We start from the raw sequence: 12,990 nt of genomic DNA, 5'->3' as shown, positions 1-12,990 counted from the left end.
ACCCATGGTACGCCACTGGGGGGAGAACCAAGTACCGTGAGCTCCTTGGGAAAGAAAAGGTGGGTTAGAAATGATGTTGATGATCCACTAGAGCAGTGTTTCCCAAATTTGGGTCTCCAGCTGTTTTTGGACTACAATTCCCATCATCCCTGACCACTGGTCTTGTTAGCTAGGGATGATGGGAGTTGTGGTCCAAAAACAACTGGAGACCCAAGTCTGGAAAACCCTGCAGTAAAGGTTCCTGGGGTGTCCCCTGTTGATGCCTGCATGTAACTAATCCTCTGCAACAAGGACACTGTGATGGAAGCTAAGCTTTGTTTGCTGTCTGGCCCTGAGATTTTCAGTTCCTGGCTAAGCGAAGTCTTGCCAGCAGACCTATCCTTCCACTTGGTCATTGGTTATATGCTCTTAAGAGTCTTTGGCTGAACCCTGCTTTAGAGACAGAGTCCACACACTCCACATTCCAGAAGGTGCTGAAGGATATGGGTGCTTAGGAAAGACTCAGTAGAGGGAGCCAAGAAAAACACGAGAAAGGCAGAATGCCCTGACTTTTCAGAAAGACATCAGGGCGGAGTCTCTAAATACTTTATTATTTCTTACTTGCATTCCATAGCCTTCCTGGTACAGAAACCCTTTAAAAAAAAGATATAGCCTTGGGTGGAAGAGCCACCTTGGCTGAGTAACAGCTGACAATTTCTTTTCGGAAACAAAAGAAGGAACGGTTCAATAAAAAGAAAAGCCCGCCCTCTGGAATGTGACATAGGCATGAATAAACACAGGGAGGAAAAGGATAGTTTGGGAAGTTGGCTTGGATGCCTGGGGTGATGAAACCTTCAGGGAATGGAAAAGAGAGGAGAGCAACCCCCACCCATCCACGCCACTCCTTGTGGCAACGCCTCCGTCTCAGATATAAGAGGAGAATACAGACAAGGAGCAGCTAGCTCTCTCCAGCCTTTTAGAACGTAGTCAGAACATTTCTCTTGGTTGTCTCCATTTCCTGCCAGCCATGGCCACCACCTACAGGCAATACACCTCTTCCTCCTCAATGAAGGGGTCTTCTTTTGGAGGGGGTTCCTCCCGGCTTTCCTCTGTCCATCTGGGTGGCGGATACAGAGCCCCGAGCATCCATGGCGGAGCTGGTGGTGTCTCCATCTCTTCCTCTCGCTATGTCTCTGGGGTAGGCAGTGCCCTTGGGGGTGGCTATGGGATAGGCAGTGCCCTTGGGGGTGGCTATGGAGGCAGCTTCTGCAGCAGCAGCTTTGGTGGTGGGTTTGGTGGAGGCTATGGTGGAAGCTTTGTCGCTGGCGGCAGCGATGTCCTTCTGGGTGGAGGCGAGAAGGAAACCATGCAGAACCTGAACGACCGCCTGGCTAACTACCTGGACAAGGTGCGGGCGCTGGAGGAAGCCAACACCGAGCTGGAGGTCAAGATCAAGGAGTGGCACATGAAGCAGGGACCAGGTCCAGAGCGTGACTACAGCCCATACTTCAGGACCATCGAGGATCTGCGGAGTAAGGTAAATGGCAAAGCAGAGAGCCTTTGGAACCATTGAATTGTAGAGTTGGGTCGTCTAGAGGAATGCAGTGGCGTAAAAACAGTTAAGAAAAGAAGAGTAAGGTAGTTGAAAAAAGAGTGGATGCTCAAGGGATCCTTGAGCCCAGCAATAAGGGCTTCCCAGGCTGCCAGATTGCAAACCTAAGCATGGCTATTAAGGCATTTGAACCCTTTTCACTGGTTTCTGGCTTAAGCCCGTATGTATGTGTAGCTGTTGCAGAGCCCAGAATGACTTGTGACAATGCAGCTGCGACCATTCACCTTGCACATAAGAACAGCTACCTGTGATTCCTGTATGAAACTGGGGTGTGATGGAGAGTTTGGTGCTTGCTGTGGGAAGGGTGGGTTCAGATCTCTAGAGTGCTCACATTTTAGGGTTTCCCACACATTCTGTGGCCAAGTGTGTTATCAACCGGATGCTTCTTAGGAAGCTACAACAAATCCTTATCCTGTTGTCTGCCCCAAATAATGCTCATGTTTCCATATATATCCTGCTCTCATTTACACACTACATTTTTAAAAATTATTGCATGCTTAAATAATCTTAGGGGTACAAATGGATTCTTACTCAGAGGTGTGGATCTCCTGAACTTAAGCTATGTCGTGCAACTGAGATATGTTACCTAAGTTAGATAGTGGTATAAGCCTTCTAAATGTAGGGCACAGAGGAATGTAGGAAGATGCCTTATACCAAGTCAGACCATTGGGCCATCTAGCTCACTATTGTCTTCACTGACTGGCAGTAACACTCTACGGGATTTGGTAGGGAGTCTTTCACAGCCCTACCTGGAGATGCTGGTGATTGAACCTGGGACCTTCTGCATGCAAAGCAGATGCTCTACCCACTGAGCTACGGCCCTTCCCCATTTTCCTGCTCATCATGGGGAGGGGCAAGAAGGGCATCCTGATTTCTGGTTCACCAGTGAGACATTTGTAGAGTCAAGTCAAATGAACCAACAGCTGAGAGGTTTCCTCCAGAAGACATCATATCTAATCCTTTTGATTAAGATTCTGATTAAAACAACAACCCCATATAACCTTCAGGGAAATGAAAGTTCACAGAACGACCGAGCTGGAAGAGGTCTTGTAGGCCATCTAGTCCAACCCCCTCCCTGATGCAGGAAATCCAGTTAGAGCATCCCCAACAGATGGTTGTCCTCCAAACTCTGCTTCAAGCCTACCCACCCCTAAGTCCAGGGCACCAATGAGGTGACCTTTCAGATGTGGTTGGACTCCAACTCCCATCATCCTGACCAAGGGCCATGCTGGCTGGGTGGGAGAGTTGATGGGAGCTGGAGTCCAGCAATGTCCAGAGGACACAGTGTTGGCTATCCCTGCCCTAGGTAAACAGTACCATAGTCTAACTGCTTGTAACTTCAAGAGGTTTCTCCTAATGGTCAACTGAGATCTATGCTCTTGTGGCTTAAAACCATTAGATCTAGTTCTTCCTTTTAAAGAAGCAGATAACAACAACTTCTTCTTCTTCTTCTTCTTCTTCTTCTTCTTCTTCTTCTTCTTCTTCTTCTTCTTCTTCTTCTTCACCCTCATCTATGTAACAACCCATTAGGTACTTGAAGTGCTGCTCAGCTCCTTTAGAAAAACCGACTGTGAGACAGGTGCACACCTGACATGTAAAGTACACGCAACATCCATTTAAAGCACATGGCTTTCCCCAAAGAATTCTGGGAACTGTAGTTTCTCCATGATTCCTAGTTCCCTTAACAATTCCCAGGATTCCTTGGGGCAAGTTGGGTGTGCTTTACATCTCTGGTGTGGACCTAAAACCCTTGGTCTCTAATTATTTTAAGAGTGAAGGCTGTGGACTAATGGAGGGACGGAACTGGATTAATTTCCAGTTGAGCTAATCCCTAGGAGGATGACAACCGCAAGATGAAGAGAAAGCTATCAGCTAGAGCGCATGGCTGCAGGGCACCAGTGGCTCCACTTCAGGTGCACCCAAAAGGAATACAAGGGCCATGAGTGATGTCTGTGCTGACAGGACCCTGGGCTTGTGGATGCGCAGCGGATATGACTTGCGTTCTAAGTATGCGCTCCCTCTGCCAAGCCGCTCAGATAATGGAGGGGCTGGAAGCACCCCGGGGCAAAGAGAGGAGAGCTTTCTGACGCAGCTCACCCTTTTGTCTAGCGTCGCAGTGACAGGGTGATGAGAAGGCGCAGGAGCAACGGTTTTTCACTGGACCGAAACGAGAGATTAGGAGAGCTCTTTGAAGAGCAAACTGGCAAATAAAACAAATGCAAGCCTGCTCAGTTCCACGTTCCACAACAACCCTGTCAAGTAAGCTGCATTTCACCAGGGGGCCAGGTGCAAAAGGAGGCAGGCTGATCCTGCACCTTTAATGTGATGATGATGATAATGATAACAACAACAACAACAACAACAACAACAACAACAACAACAACAACAACAACAACAATAATATTTGTACCCCGCCAATCTGGCTGGGTTTCCCCAGCCACTCTGGGCGGCTTCCACAAAGACCAAAAATACACTAAAATATCACAGATTACAAACTTCCCTGAACAGGGCTGCTTTCAGATGTCTTCTAAATGTCAGGTGGTTGTTTATCTCTTTGACATCTGATGGGAGGGCGTTCCACAGGGCGGGCGCCACTACTGAGAAGGCCCTCTGCCTGGTTCCCTGTAGCTTTGCTTCTCGCAATGAGGGAACCACCAGAAGGCCCTCGGCGCTGGACCTCAGCATCCGGGCAGAACGATGGGGGTGGAGACGCTCCTTCAGGTATATTGATGAGAGTGGGGAACCAGGGTGGCACGCTGGCTTGGGCCAGGACCTGGGAGACCAGGTTTCCAATCCCCACTTGGTAATGAAGCTTGGAGCAGTCACTGCCTTTCAGCCAAATCTACCTCACAGGGATGTTGTGGGGGTTAAGTGAAGAGGGGAACCATGTGAGCTACCTTGAGTTCCTTGGAGGAAAAAAAAGATGCAATAAATGCAATAAAATGGATGATGTGTGGAACTTCAGCAGCTCTGTGCTGCCATGCCAGCTACACCAGCTGAGACCCACTCTTCTGCACGAGTATCCTGCCCCCTTTCTATCTGCCCACCCTGCATTTTACAGATGAGGAACTGACAGCACAACCCTACACGTTTCTACTCAGAAGTACATCCCATTGAGTTCAGTGGCACTTACCTTTGTGTAAATGAGTATCTGAATGCAGCCTGAGTTTGAAAGATGCCTCACCTAAACAACTGCAATAGAGGAGGAACTTTTTTGGAAAAAAGATGTAATGCAGCAGAAAAGATATAATTCTGTAGAAAAGGTTTGAGGAAAAACACTGTGGAGAAGTCAACTGAGGGTGGGAAGTCAACTCAGCAATCAATGTAATTATTCGATTTGAAGGACATTGTGAAAATGTTTTTGTGTGTCTGTCTGTCTATCATCTATCATCTATCTATCTATCTATCTATCTATCTATCTATATCTATCTATCTATCTATCTATCTATCTATCTATCTATCTATATCTATCTATCTATCATCTATCTATCTATCATCTATCTATCTATCATCTATCATCATCTATCTATGCCTTGCGTGAGACTTCTGAGTTTTCTCATAGATCACCAGAAATCTCTATCCATTGCTTGATCTATTGATGTCCTTCCTTGAAAATGGCACCTAATGAGGAGCAGCCAATGGATAACAACATCAGAGAACAAGTCCCTTCCTTGCTTGGCAGCAGACTTTGCCAATCTGGCAATTTCCAGACATCATGACTCTGCTATCTAGGGCTGATGGCAGTTGTAGTTCAAAACAGTGGGCAAGCAGCAGGTTGGCAAAGGCTGTTTTCAGTTTCCTCATGTTTATCATAATCCATTTGGGTGATGATGATGATGATAATGATAATGATAATAATAATAATAATAATAATAATAATAATAATAATAATAATAATAATAATTTACACCTTACCCATCTGGCTGGGTTTCCCCAGCCACTCTGGGTAGCTCCCAACAGAATAATAATAATAATAATAATAATAATAATAATAATGCAGTAAAATGATAAAACGTCAAACATTAAAAACTTCCTTAAACAGTGTTGCCTTCAGATGTCTTCTAAAAGTCAGATAGTCGTTTATTTCCTTGACATCTGATGGGAGTGTGTTCCACAGGGATTAGTAGGGATTGCTATTAATATGGTCAACCCAATAGTGGCAGTGATGGGTAGAGTAAGCCTGTTGGCTAGATCATAGAATCATGGAATTGTAGAGTTGGACGGGACCCTGAGGTTCATCCAGTCCAACCCCCTGCAATACAGGAATATGCATCTGTCCCATATGCAGATAGAACCTGCAACCTTGACATTATCAGCACCCCACTCCAGCCAACTGAGTTATCCAGGCTGACCTGATGCAAGTTACCTTGGTGCCATGAACTTCCACCCTAGGCATCACTTAATGCCTGCTGTATACTTAAGAAAGTACATAATTCAGACAAATCTCTTTAAGACTTCTCTTTAAGACTACTTGTTCTTTCTCCAGATATTAGCTGCCACTGTTGACAATGCTGGCATCGTCCTGCAGATTGACAATGCCCGCCTGGCAGCCGATGACTTCAGAACCAAGTAAGTTGTGCTTCCACAGACCATGTATGAACCATGAGCAGGTGGAACAAACATTACATTTGGAGAACGGTCTCCAATCTACGGCTCCCTGGACTGATGAAGTTGCTTCAGCCATATTAAGCACTGGCGCTAGGATTCAAATAGGCCGACAGCTTCCAAGGCAGATCTAAAAGCCACTAAACAAGTTGGAGCAAGGAAAGAAAAATTAGGTTTAGAAACACAAAGTTTGGTCCAGAACACAAGCAAGGTGTAATTAGCAGGCTGGATTAGGAAGCCAACAAACGAGGTTGGATAATCTGACATCTCATATATCAGGAAACTTAACCTGTCATGAACAACTAGTCTGAAAAAGCAAATACCGTATTTTTCCATGTATAAGACTAAATTGGGGGACTAAATTTAAAGAAAATGAGGGGAGATGGCCCAAAGTTGCTGAGCTTTTTTAAGGGATGTTGCTGGGGGTTGGCAATGTGGGCAGCTGCTCCCCCCATGCTACTGTGGGCGGGAAATGCTCCCTACAGAGCACGCCTCCCACAGGGGCATGGGCAGCACACAGCTTTCCCCCCATGCCATTATCTGTGCCTAGGACCCCAGTTTTTTGACATATTTTTGAGCCAAACTATGTGGAACGAAACAAAACAAAAAAGATGAAAAGGGGATCTCTTGATTTAATCTGTCCTTTTTTCTGCTTCCAGGTTTGAGACAGAGCAAGCTATGCGCATGAATGTGGAGGCTGACATCAATGGGCTGCGCAGAGTCTTGGATGAGCTGACCCTGTCCAGGGCAGACCTGGAGATGCAGATTGAGAACCTGAAGGAGGAGCTGGCTTATCTCAAGAAGAACCATGAAGAGGTGAGAGGCAAAGCTGCCATCAACCTGTATCGCATGGCCAGTAGCAAGTAAAGCATCCTGCGCTTGCTGGCTTCAGTCCTATAGCCAACCAGTGGTTGCCTGTACTGCCATGCTCAAGATCTAGCCTTTGAGACAAACCCGCATTTAGGGTGGCTTGTGACGGTATGCAGAAAGTCTAATTCATAGCCGTTGAGCAGCTGGTCAAAGCCTGCTTGCTAGCCACCAAGACAGAGCCTGTCTTAAAGGAGCATGGCTCTATTCAGTGGTGGAGTATATGCTTTGCATTCAAAAGGTCCCCTGCTAAACCCAGGAGAGCTGCTTCCAGGTGTATTGGAAGAGATGGACAACCTGGACAAGTAGGCTAATCTGCCATAAGGCCCTTTTCTATGTGGTTTTGGACTCCCACGTCAGAGCTGGAATGGATAAGCAAATAAACATTCTTTGTTTTTTATAAGATTTTTATTAAGAATGTTCAGAATACATTACAATAAAAAACAAACTGATGTAAACAATTTTTTAAAAAAGAAAGTAAAAATAGAATGCAGAGTCCTCTCTCACAGGTAGATCTTAACTCTTGTCCCATACAGAAAAAGGTGAACCCTCTCAGCTGTCACCTGGGACTTTCCTTTTCTTCTCCCAACCTCCCACCCTGGGAGAACTTCCCTTCCCTGCATCTCACACAGGGTCCTTCACCAACCATCCATCACCTTCATCTGGGTGCAGTTCCCTCCTTAACCCAGAGTAGAGGACAAAAAACAAAACAAAAACAAAGCAAATAAACTTTCCACGTTTCCCTCTCTTTCCAGGAAATGGCCGTCCTCCGAAGCCAGATGGGTGGTGAGATCTCGGTGGAAATGGACGCTGCTCCTGGAGTGGACCTGACCAAGATCCTGACGGAGATGCGTGAGCAGTACGAGCACCTGGCAGAGAAGAACCGCAAGGATGCTGAGCAGTGGTTCTTCAGCAAGGTGGGACTTCCTCTCAGGATGAAGGAGCTTTCTGGAGGGAAAATAAGAGTGCCACAGGTTCTCAAATGGATACTCGGTACTCTGAGTTTCATGTAAGCAACATGTGTTCTCCTTTTGCTTGCAGACCGAAGAGCTGAACCGCGAAGTTGCCATCCACACGGAGCAGCTGCAGAGCGGCAAGTCGGAGATCACAGAACTTAGGCGGAGCGTCCAAAGCTTGGAGATAGAGCTGCAGACTCAACTCAGCACGGTAAGGGGGCACGTGGAACTGGGGAGGATGATGAGTCTCTGAAAGTCCCCTTGGCTCTATCTTGGTGACAAAGTCCAAGAAGTCGGACCTTTTCATTTGAGTGATTTGCGGTGTGTTTCTGCCCATTGTGTAACAATGCCCACTTCCCCTCTTTTGGATAATATCATTAGTGTGTCCTTACACAGAGTGCAACTTTGCTTTTGGCTGCTCCTCAATAGCTCAAGAAAAAAAAAAGGTAGTAAAGAGAACAGAGACACACAGGGCTCAAAAGTGAACTGTGCTTCAATCCCATTGAACTCAATGGGATAGGTTGGTGGTGACAAACGGTGCAATCTTATATGTCTATTGAGCTCGTTGAATTAAGTAGGACTTACTTCCGGCAAAGTGTGCAGCCTATATACACTACGCTGTATCAGACTGCAATCTTTGCGTTCCTTGGGTGAGAAAGTCAGAGGCGTGGCACTGAGAAGCGATGGAGCGAGTCGTCCTGCTGCTCTTGTCTCATAGCCTAGAGGCTCTGCAAAAATTTAATATGGGATGATTAAAAAGTGGTTTCATGGCTAGTTTGTCAGACTAGGACCAGGGAGACCCAGGATCAACTCCCCATGCGGTCATGAAGTTCACCAGGTGACCTAGGACCAGTCACTATCTCTCATCCTACTGTACCCGGTAGAGCTTTTATGGGGATGAAATGTGTGCCTGTGTGAGTGAGTGAGAGAAACTCTTTTAAGCTTCTTGGGTGAAATATGAATGCAACAACAAAGCTGTGTAATAATTTCCAGAGCGGTAACTCTAGTGCAGCAAAAACAACCTAGAGTCTTGTAGTCTTGTGGCACCTTAAAGACTAATTTTTATCACGGCATAAGCATTTGTGGACTGCTTTCAGGCTTCCCGCATATACTTGGCCACTGTGAGAACAGGATGCTGGGCCATCCATAACCCAAAGCTATTTGCTGATTGGACATCTGCATTTACCTAAGGACTTTAGATGCTATACCTGATTTGACAAATCTGACAATGTTGGTTTCTGTCACTTTCTCATTTTTCCAATCTTAAATCCAGTTCTCCACATCTCAGTAGTAATGTGCAGGGGTTTTAGAATTTTGTCTGAATTCTTCCTGATAAACACATTTTTATATAGACACCTTTTTTTTTGCAAGCAACATCCCTCAACATAATGAATTTTATGGAAATTTCCTCTAATATATGCATATTATTTGATTAGGAAGCTGCACCACAAAATCTAGAAAAATGCAAATTTTGAAAGATAGTTGTGTTTTGGTTTGCAAACCAAAATCAATTTCCCTCCATCCCTCCTTGAAATATTTCATGAAACCTGTTAAGTTGTGGGTGAACATATCAGACGACACAGTGATTCTTCAAACAGCTCTTGTTTATTCACAGGCCAGAACAGAACTGAACTGAAGGGTTCAGCCAGCCTGCCTATATAGAGCTCCATTACAACATAGCTGTAACAATTTTCTAAAACTATCCAATCACTGAACGTAACTTTTGATCCCTTATTTGCATAACTATCTACAGTATCCCCCTGCTGGCCCAGGGTGAGAACTTCAGTACATAACAAAACCAGCGTGCAGCCCACTACTGTCATTGTTATATACCTGATAATCTTCCGAAGTTCTCAAAGCAATGAATGTGACCCTCCTCTCAATTCTCTTCCCCCAGAAAGCAGCACTGGAAGCCACCCTGGCAGATACAGAGTCTCGCTATGGCTCCCAGCTCGCCCAGATCCAGGTTATGATCAGCAGCATGGAGGAGCAGCTGGCTGAGCTGAGGTGTGACATGGAGCGCCAGAACCACGAATACAAGATCCTTCTCGATGTCAAGACCCGCCTGGAACAGGAGATCGCCACCTATCGCCGCCTGTTGGAGGGAGAGGAGGCCCAGTACGTAAAAGAGGGGCTGGGATGGCAAGAAGGGAGTTCTAAAACAGCTCACATGGAGCAAAACAGGGAGGTTCCTTCAATATCTTAAAAGGCAATTTTATCCAGATTTTGGTGGTGCTGGCATTAATAGACCCATTCATTATTTGATTATCTAATCAACGAACAACACTGTAATTGGTATGCAGCCCTGTTTCCATATTTAAGAGGCATTTTTAGGATTTCTCCCCCCCCCCATTATCACATTGGCATTTCATAATGTATTCTAGAAAAGCAGTCTGCATTTCTAACTTGACCATGTTTCTTTCCTACTTTTCTTACAGCATTAGTTCCCAGTACAACGCAGCTGTGTCTGGAAGAGATGGTAAGAATGCATGCCAACTAAAAAAAGTTCAATTCTCAGATTATGAGGGAAATATAGGAGAGCCTTTCAAGAGGCCCTGACTTGTCCCATTTTTAGTCAAACCCAGTAGCCTTCTAAATACAGTAGCTGAAGGACCACCACAAATGGTAAGGAGATGGTAAGGAGATAATCTGAACACTGAGACCCTTCATCTTGTGTGATGTTAGCTGCTGCCACTGCTAAGTGGGTCAGGATGAAGATATCTCTGCACATCAAAGAATGCTGTTCACCAACATCACCATCTTGGATTGCAGTGTTACTATCACCCTTGGCCAGAATCCTGAGCAGATTTCAGGCTGTTCAGAAAAACATTATGATGCTTTCCTAAATGCACTTACTGGGAGTAAAGCTGTGCACACATTATAAAGCACATTTGAAAATCATTTTCCCCTTCAAAAAGGTCTGGGCACTTTAGTTTACCCCCATTGAATTGCAATCCCTAGCAACCACAGTGCCCAGAATTATTTGAGGAGAAAACGTGCTTCAAAGGTATAATGTGTGTGCAGCCATAGTCACGCTAAACTCACTGAACTTTGAGCAAACATGCCTAGGACTGTGCTATTAATAACACCCCAGCCCACACAATTCCTGTTTTCCCCAACAATTCCAAGTAGATAAGAGGAAAGTAGATGAGGTACTCATCTCTGCTATTCTGACAGGGCACAGACGGGGAGTAGGTGCTCGTCCAGATGTTGTTGGACTCCAACTCCCATCAGCACTAGTCAGGATGGCCAATGGTCAAGGCTGACAGGAGTTCAGCAACATTTGGGGGTGACCCACAGGTTTCCCATCCCTGTAAGACATCCTACTTTTGTCTCTCAACTACATATATTTTGCAAACTGCTTTGAGGTTGTTGTGGTTTTTTTACAATCAAGTGGTGTGTGAGACAAGTTATGAAATAATATCAGGAGCAACTTCCTGGGGTCTTCTGTATGTGGAAGCAGAAACATTAACCATTCTGCTCACAGGCCCAGAAAGCAACAGAAACCTTCCAGCATTCCTTGTTCCTTCCCTCAAGGCCTGATTGGCTCCCAGTTCAGCCTCCCAGTTGGCTGAGGACCCTATATAAGCTTCTCAGGTCCTCTCAACTTCTGATCATTCTGTTTTTGAGTTGGAGTTATCTGGTGAAGTTATGAAACATCTGAAGAGGAAACAAACCCTCTCTCCAATTCTTCTCTTGCAGTGACGAAGACCTCACGTCAAGTCCGCATGATTGTCGAGGAGGTTGAAGATGGAAAGGTCGTCTCTACTCGTGAGCAGGTCAAACAGTCCAGCTATTGAAAAGAACCTGCCATCAATAGTGCCCCAAGTCTATAGTTCTGTGGATACAACTGAGAGAGTTTAACATCACAGAATCTTCATGCGTTCTGCAGTATGCCTTCCTTTTTTATTAAAAAAATAGTTATCAGCAAGTTTTCCAAATTAACAACAAAAAAATAATAATTTACTGTTATGTATGTGTGTGAAGCTACATGAAACCCTTGCATAAGGAAGAAAAAGCACACTGTTGGGTGACCTTTACAGTCAACTGCCTTGCTTGCTAATAGCTAATAAAGCATTATTTCCTATAAAACATGAGATCGTTTCATGGTTGTATATTTAGGGTTCTCAAAAATGTAATCATTGTGCGATTCCATGAGAAAGGATAAAATTGGGAAAGAACCACTGTTTTTTTTATTGTGGGAAAAAACCCAGACTTCAATAATTATTTTGGGGGTGCAAAGATCTGTCTTTATTTGAAGCAATTTACACACAGGTCCTGCTATCCAAACACAATTTCTCAGGAAATTGTTTGTTAGGTGAATGTTTGTATAACAACTTGATGATTTCCATTGGTTCCTATTGGAATTTTTTTAATGCATTCCCAACCAAGGAATTTTGAACCGCAGATGATGAAAAAACCTGGGGAAACCCAGGAAACCCCTCTGAAACCTTGCAGAAGGCAAAAAAGTAAGCGGGAAAATGCTCTCATATTTGTGCAATCTCTCCCTCTCCCTCCCCTCTCCCTCTCATCATGGTTTTTGATGAAATGAAAGCCGCAGGCCAGCTAAACACACACAAAAATAAGGTTTGTTTAAGGCTGATAATCTGTTTACAGTACTACATGCAGGTCTAGATGTTTGGGTATCTGAATCTGCAGTGTGTATAGCGAGGTTTGAGTACTAATTGCTTGTGTTTGGATAAGTGAATTTTCATATACTGAGCATTTGGATAGCAGAACCTGTGTGTATTGCTGAAAGGAGCAGGTAGAAAACCCAGCAGAGAGTCCCTCAGCTTAGGTTGGTTCCTCTAGAGAAATCTGGCATTTTTACACAGGTTTATAGGGCTGCAGATATGGAATTTAGCCAGGCTATTTCCCAGAAAACAAAGGCGTTACTTCAGCTTTTTAGCTCCCAGCTCACCTTGCAGTTACATTCCAAGAATTTTCTTGTAATAACATTTGAGACTTGGG

At 44.9% G+C, this 12,990-nt stretch overlaps 1 protein-coding gene across 1 annotated transcript in view; it reads left to right on the top strand.

Annotated features, from left to right (window-relative positions):
• The window catches only part of LOC310830573 (uncharacterized protein), a 34,526-nt gene extending 22,421 nt beyond the window's left edge, over positions 1 to 12,105 (top strand). Inside the window, exons 9-16 of the mRNA XM_083710354.1 lie at positions 917 to 1,516; positions 6,078 to 6,160; positions 6,856 to 7,012; positions 7,819 to 7,980; positions 8,105 to 8,230; positions 9,917 to 10,137; positions 10,458 to 10,498; positions 11,722 to 12,105. Of these exons, the coding sequence (XP_083566480.1) occupies positions 917 to 1,516; positions 6,078 to 6,160; positions 6,856 to 7,012; positions 7,819 to 7,980; positions 8,105 to 8,230; positions 9,917 to 10,137; positions 10,458 to 10,498; positions 11,722 to 11,819 (1,488 nt within the window). The 3' untranslated portion in view covers positions 11,820 to 12,105. The remainder of the gene's footprint in view (positions 1 to 916; positions 1,517 to 6,077; positions 6,161 to 6,855; positions 7,013 to 7,818; positions 7,981 to 8,104; positions 8,231 to 9,916; positions 10,138 to 10,457; positions 10,499 to 11,721) is intronic.
• The last annotated feature ends 885 nt before the right edge of the window (positions 12,106 to 12,990 follow it).

The sequence above is a fragment of the Podarcis gaigeae genome (genome assembly GCF_964106915.1).
Source record: "Podarcis gaigeae genome assembly, chromosome: 13".
In the NCBI taxonomy this organism is placed as follows: domain Eukaryota; kingdom Metazoa; phylum Chordata; class Lepidosauria; order Squamata; family Lacertidae; genus Podarcis; species Podarcis gaigeae.
The sequence above is the reverse complement of the archived record's forward strand: the minus strand, read 5'-3'. Positions and strand labels throughout refer to the sequence as shown.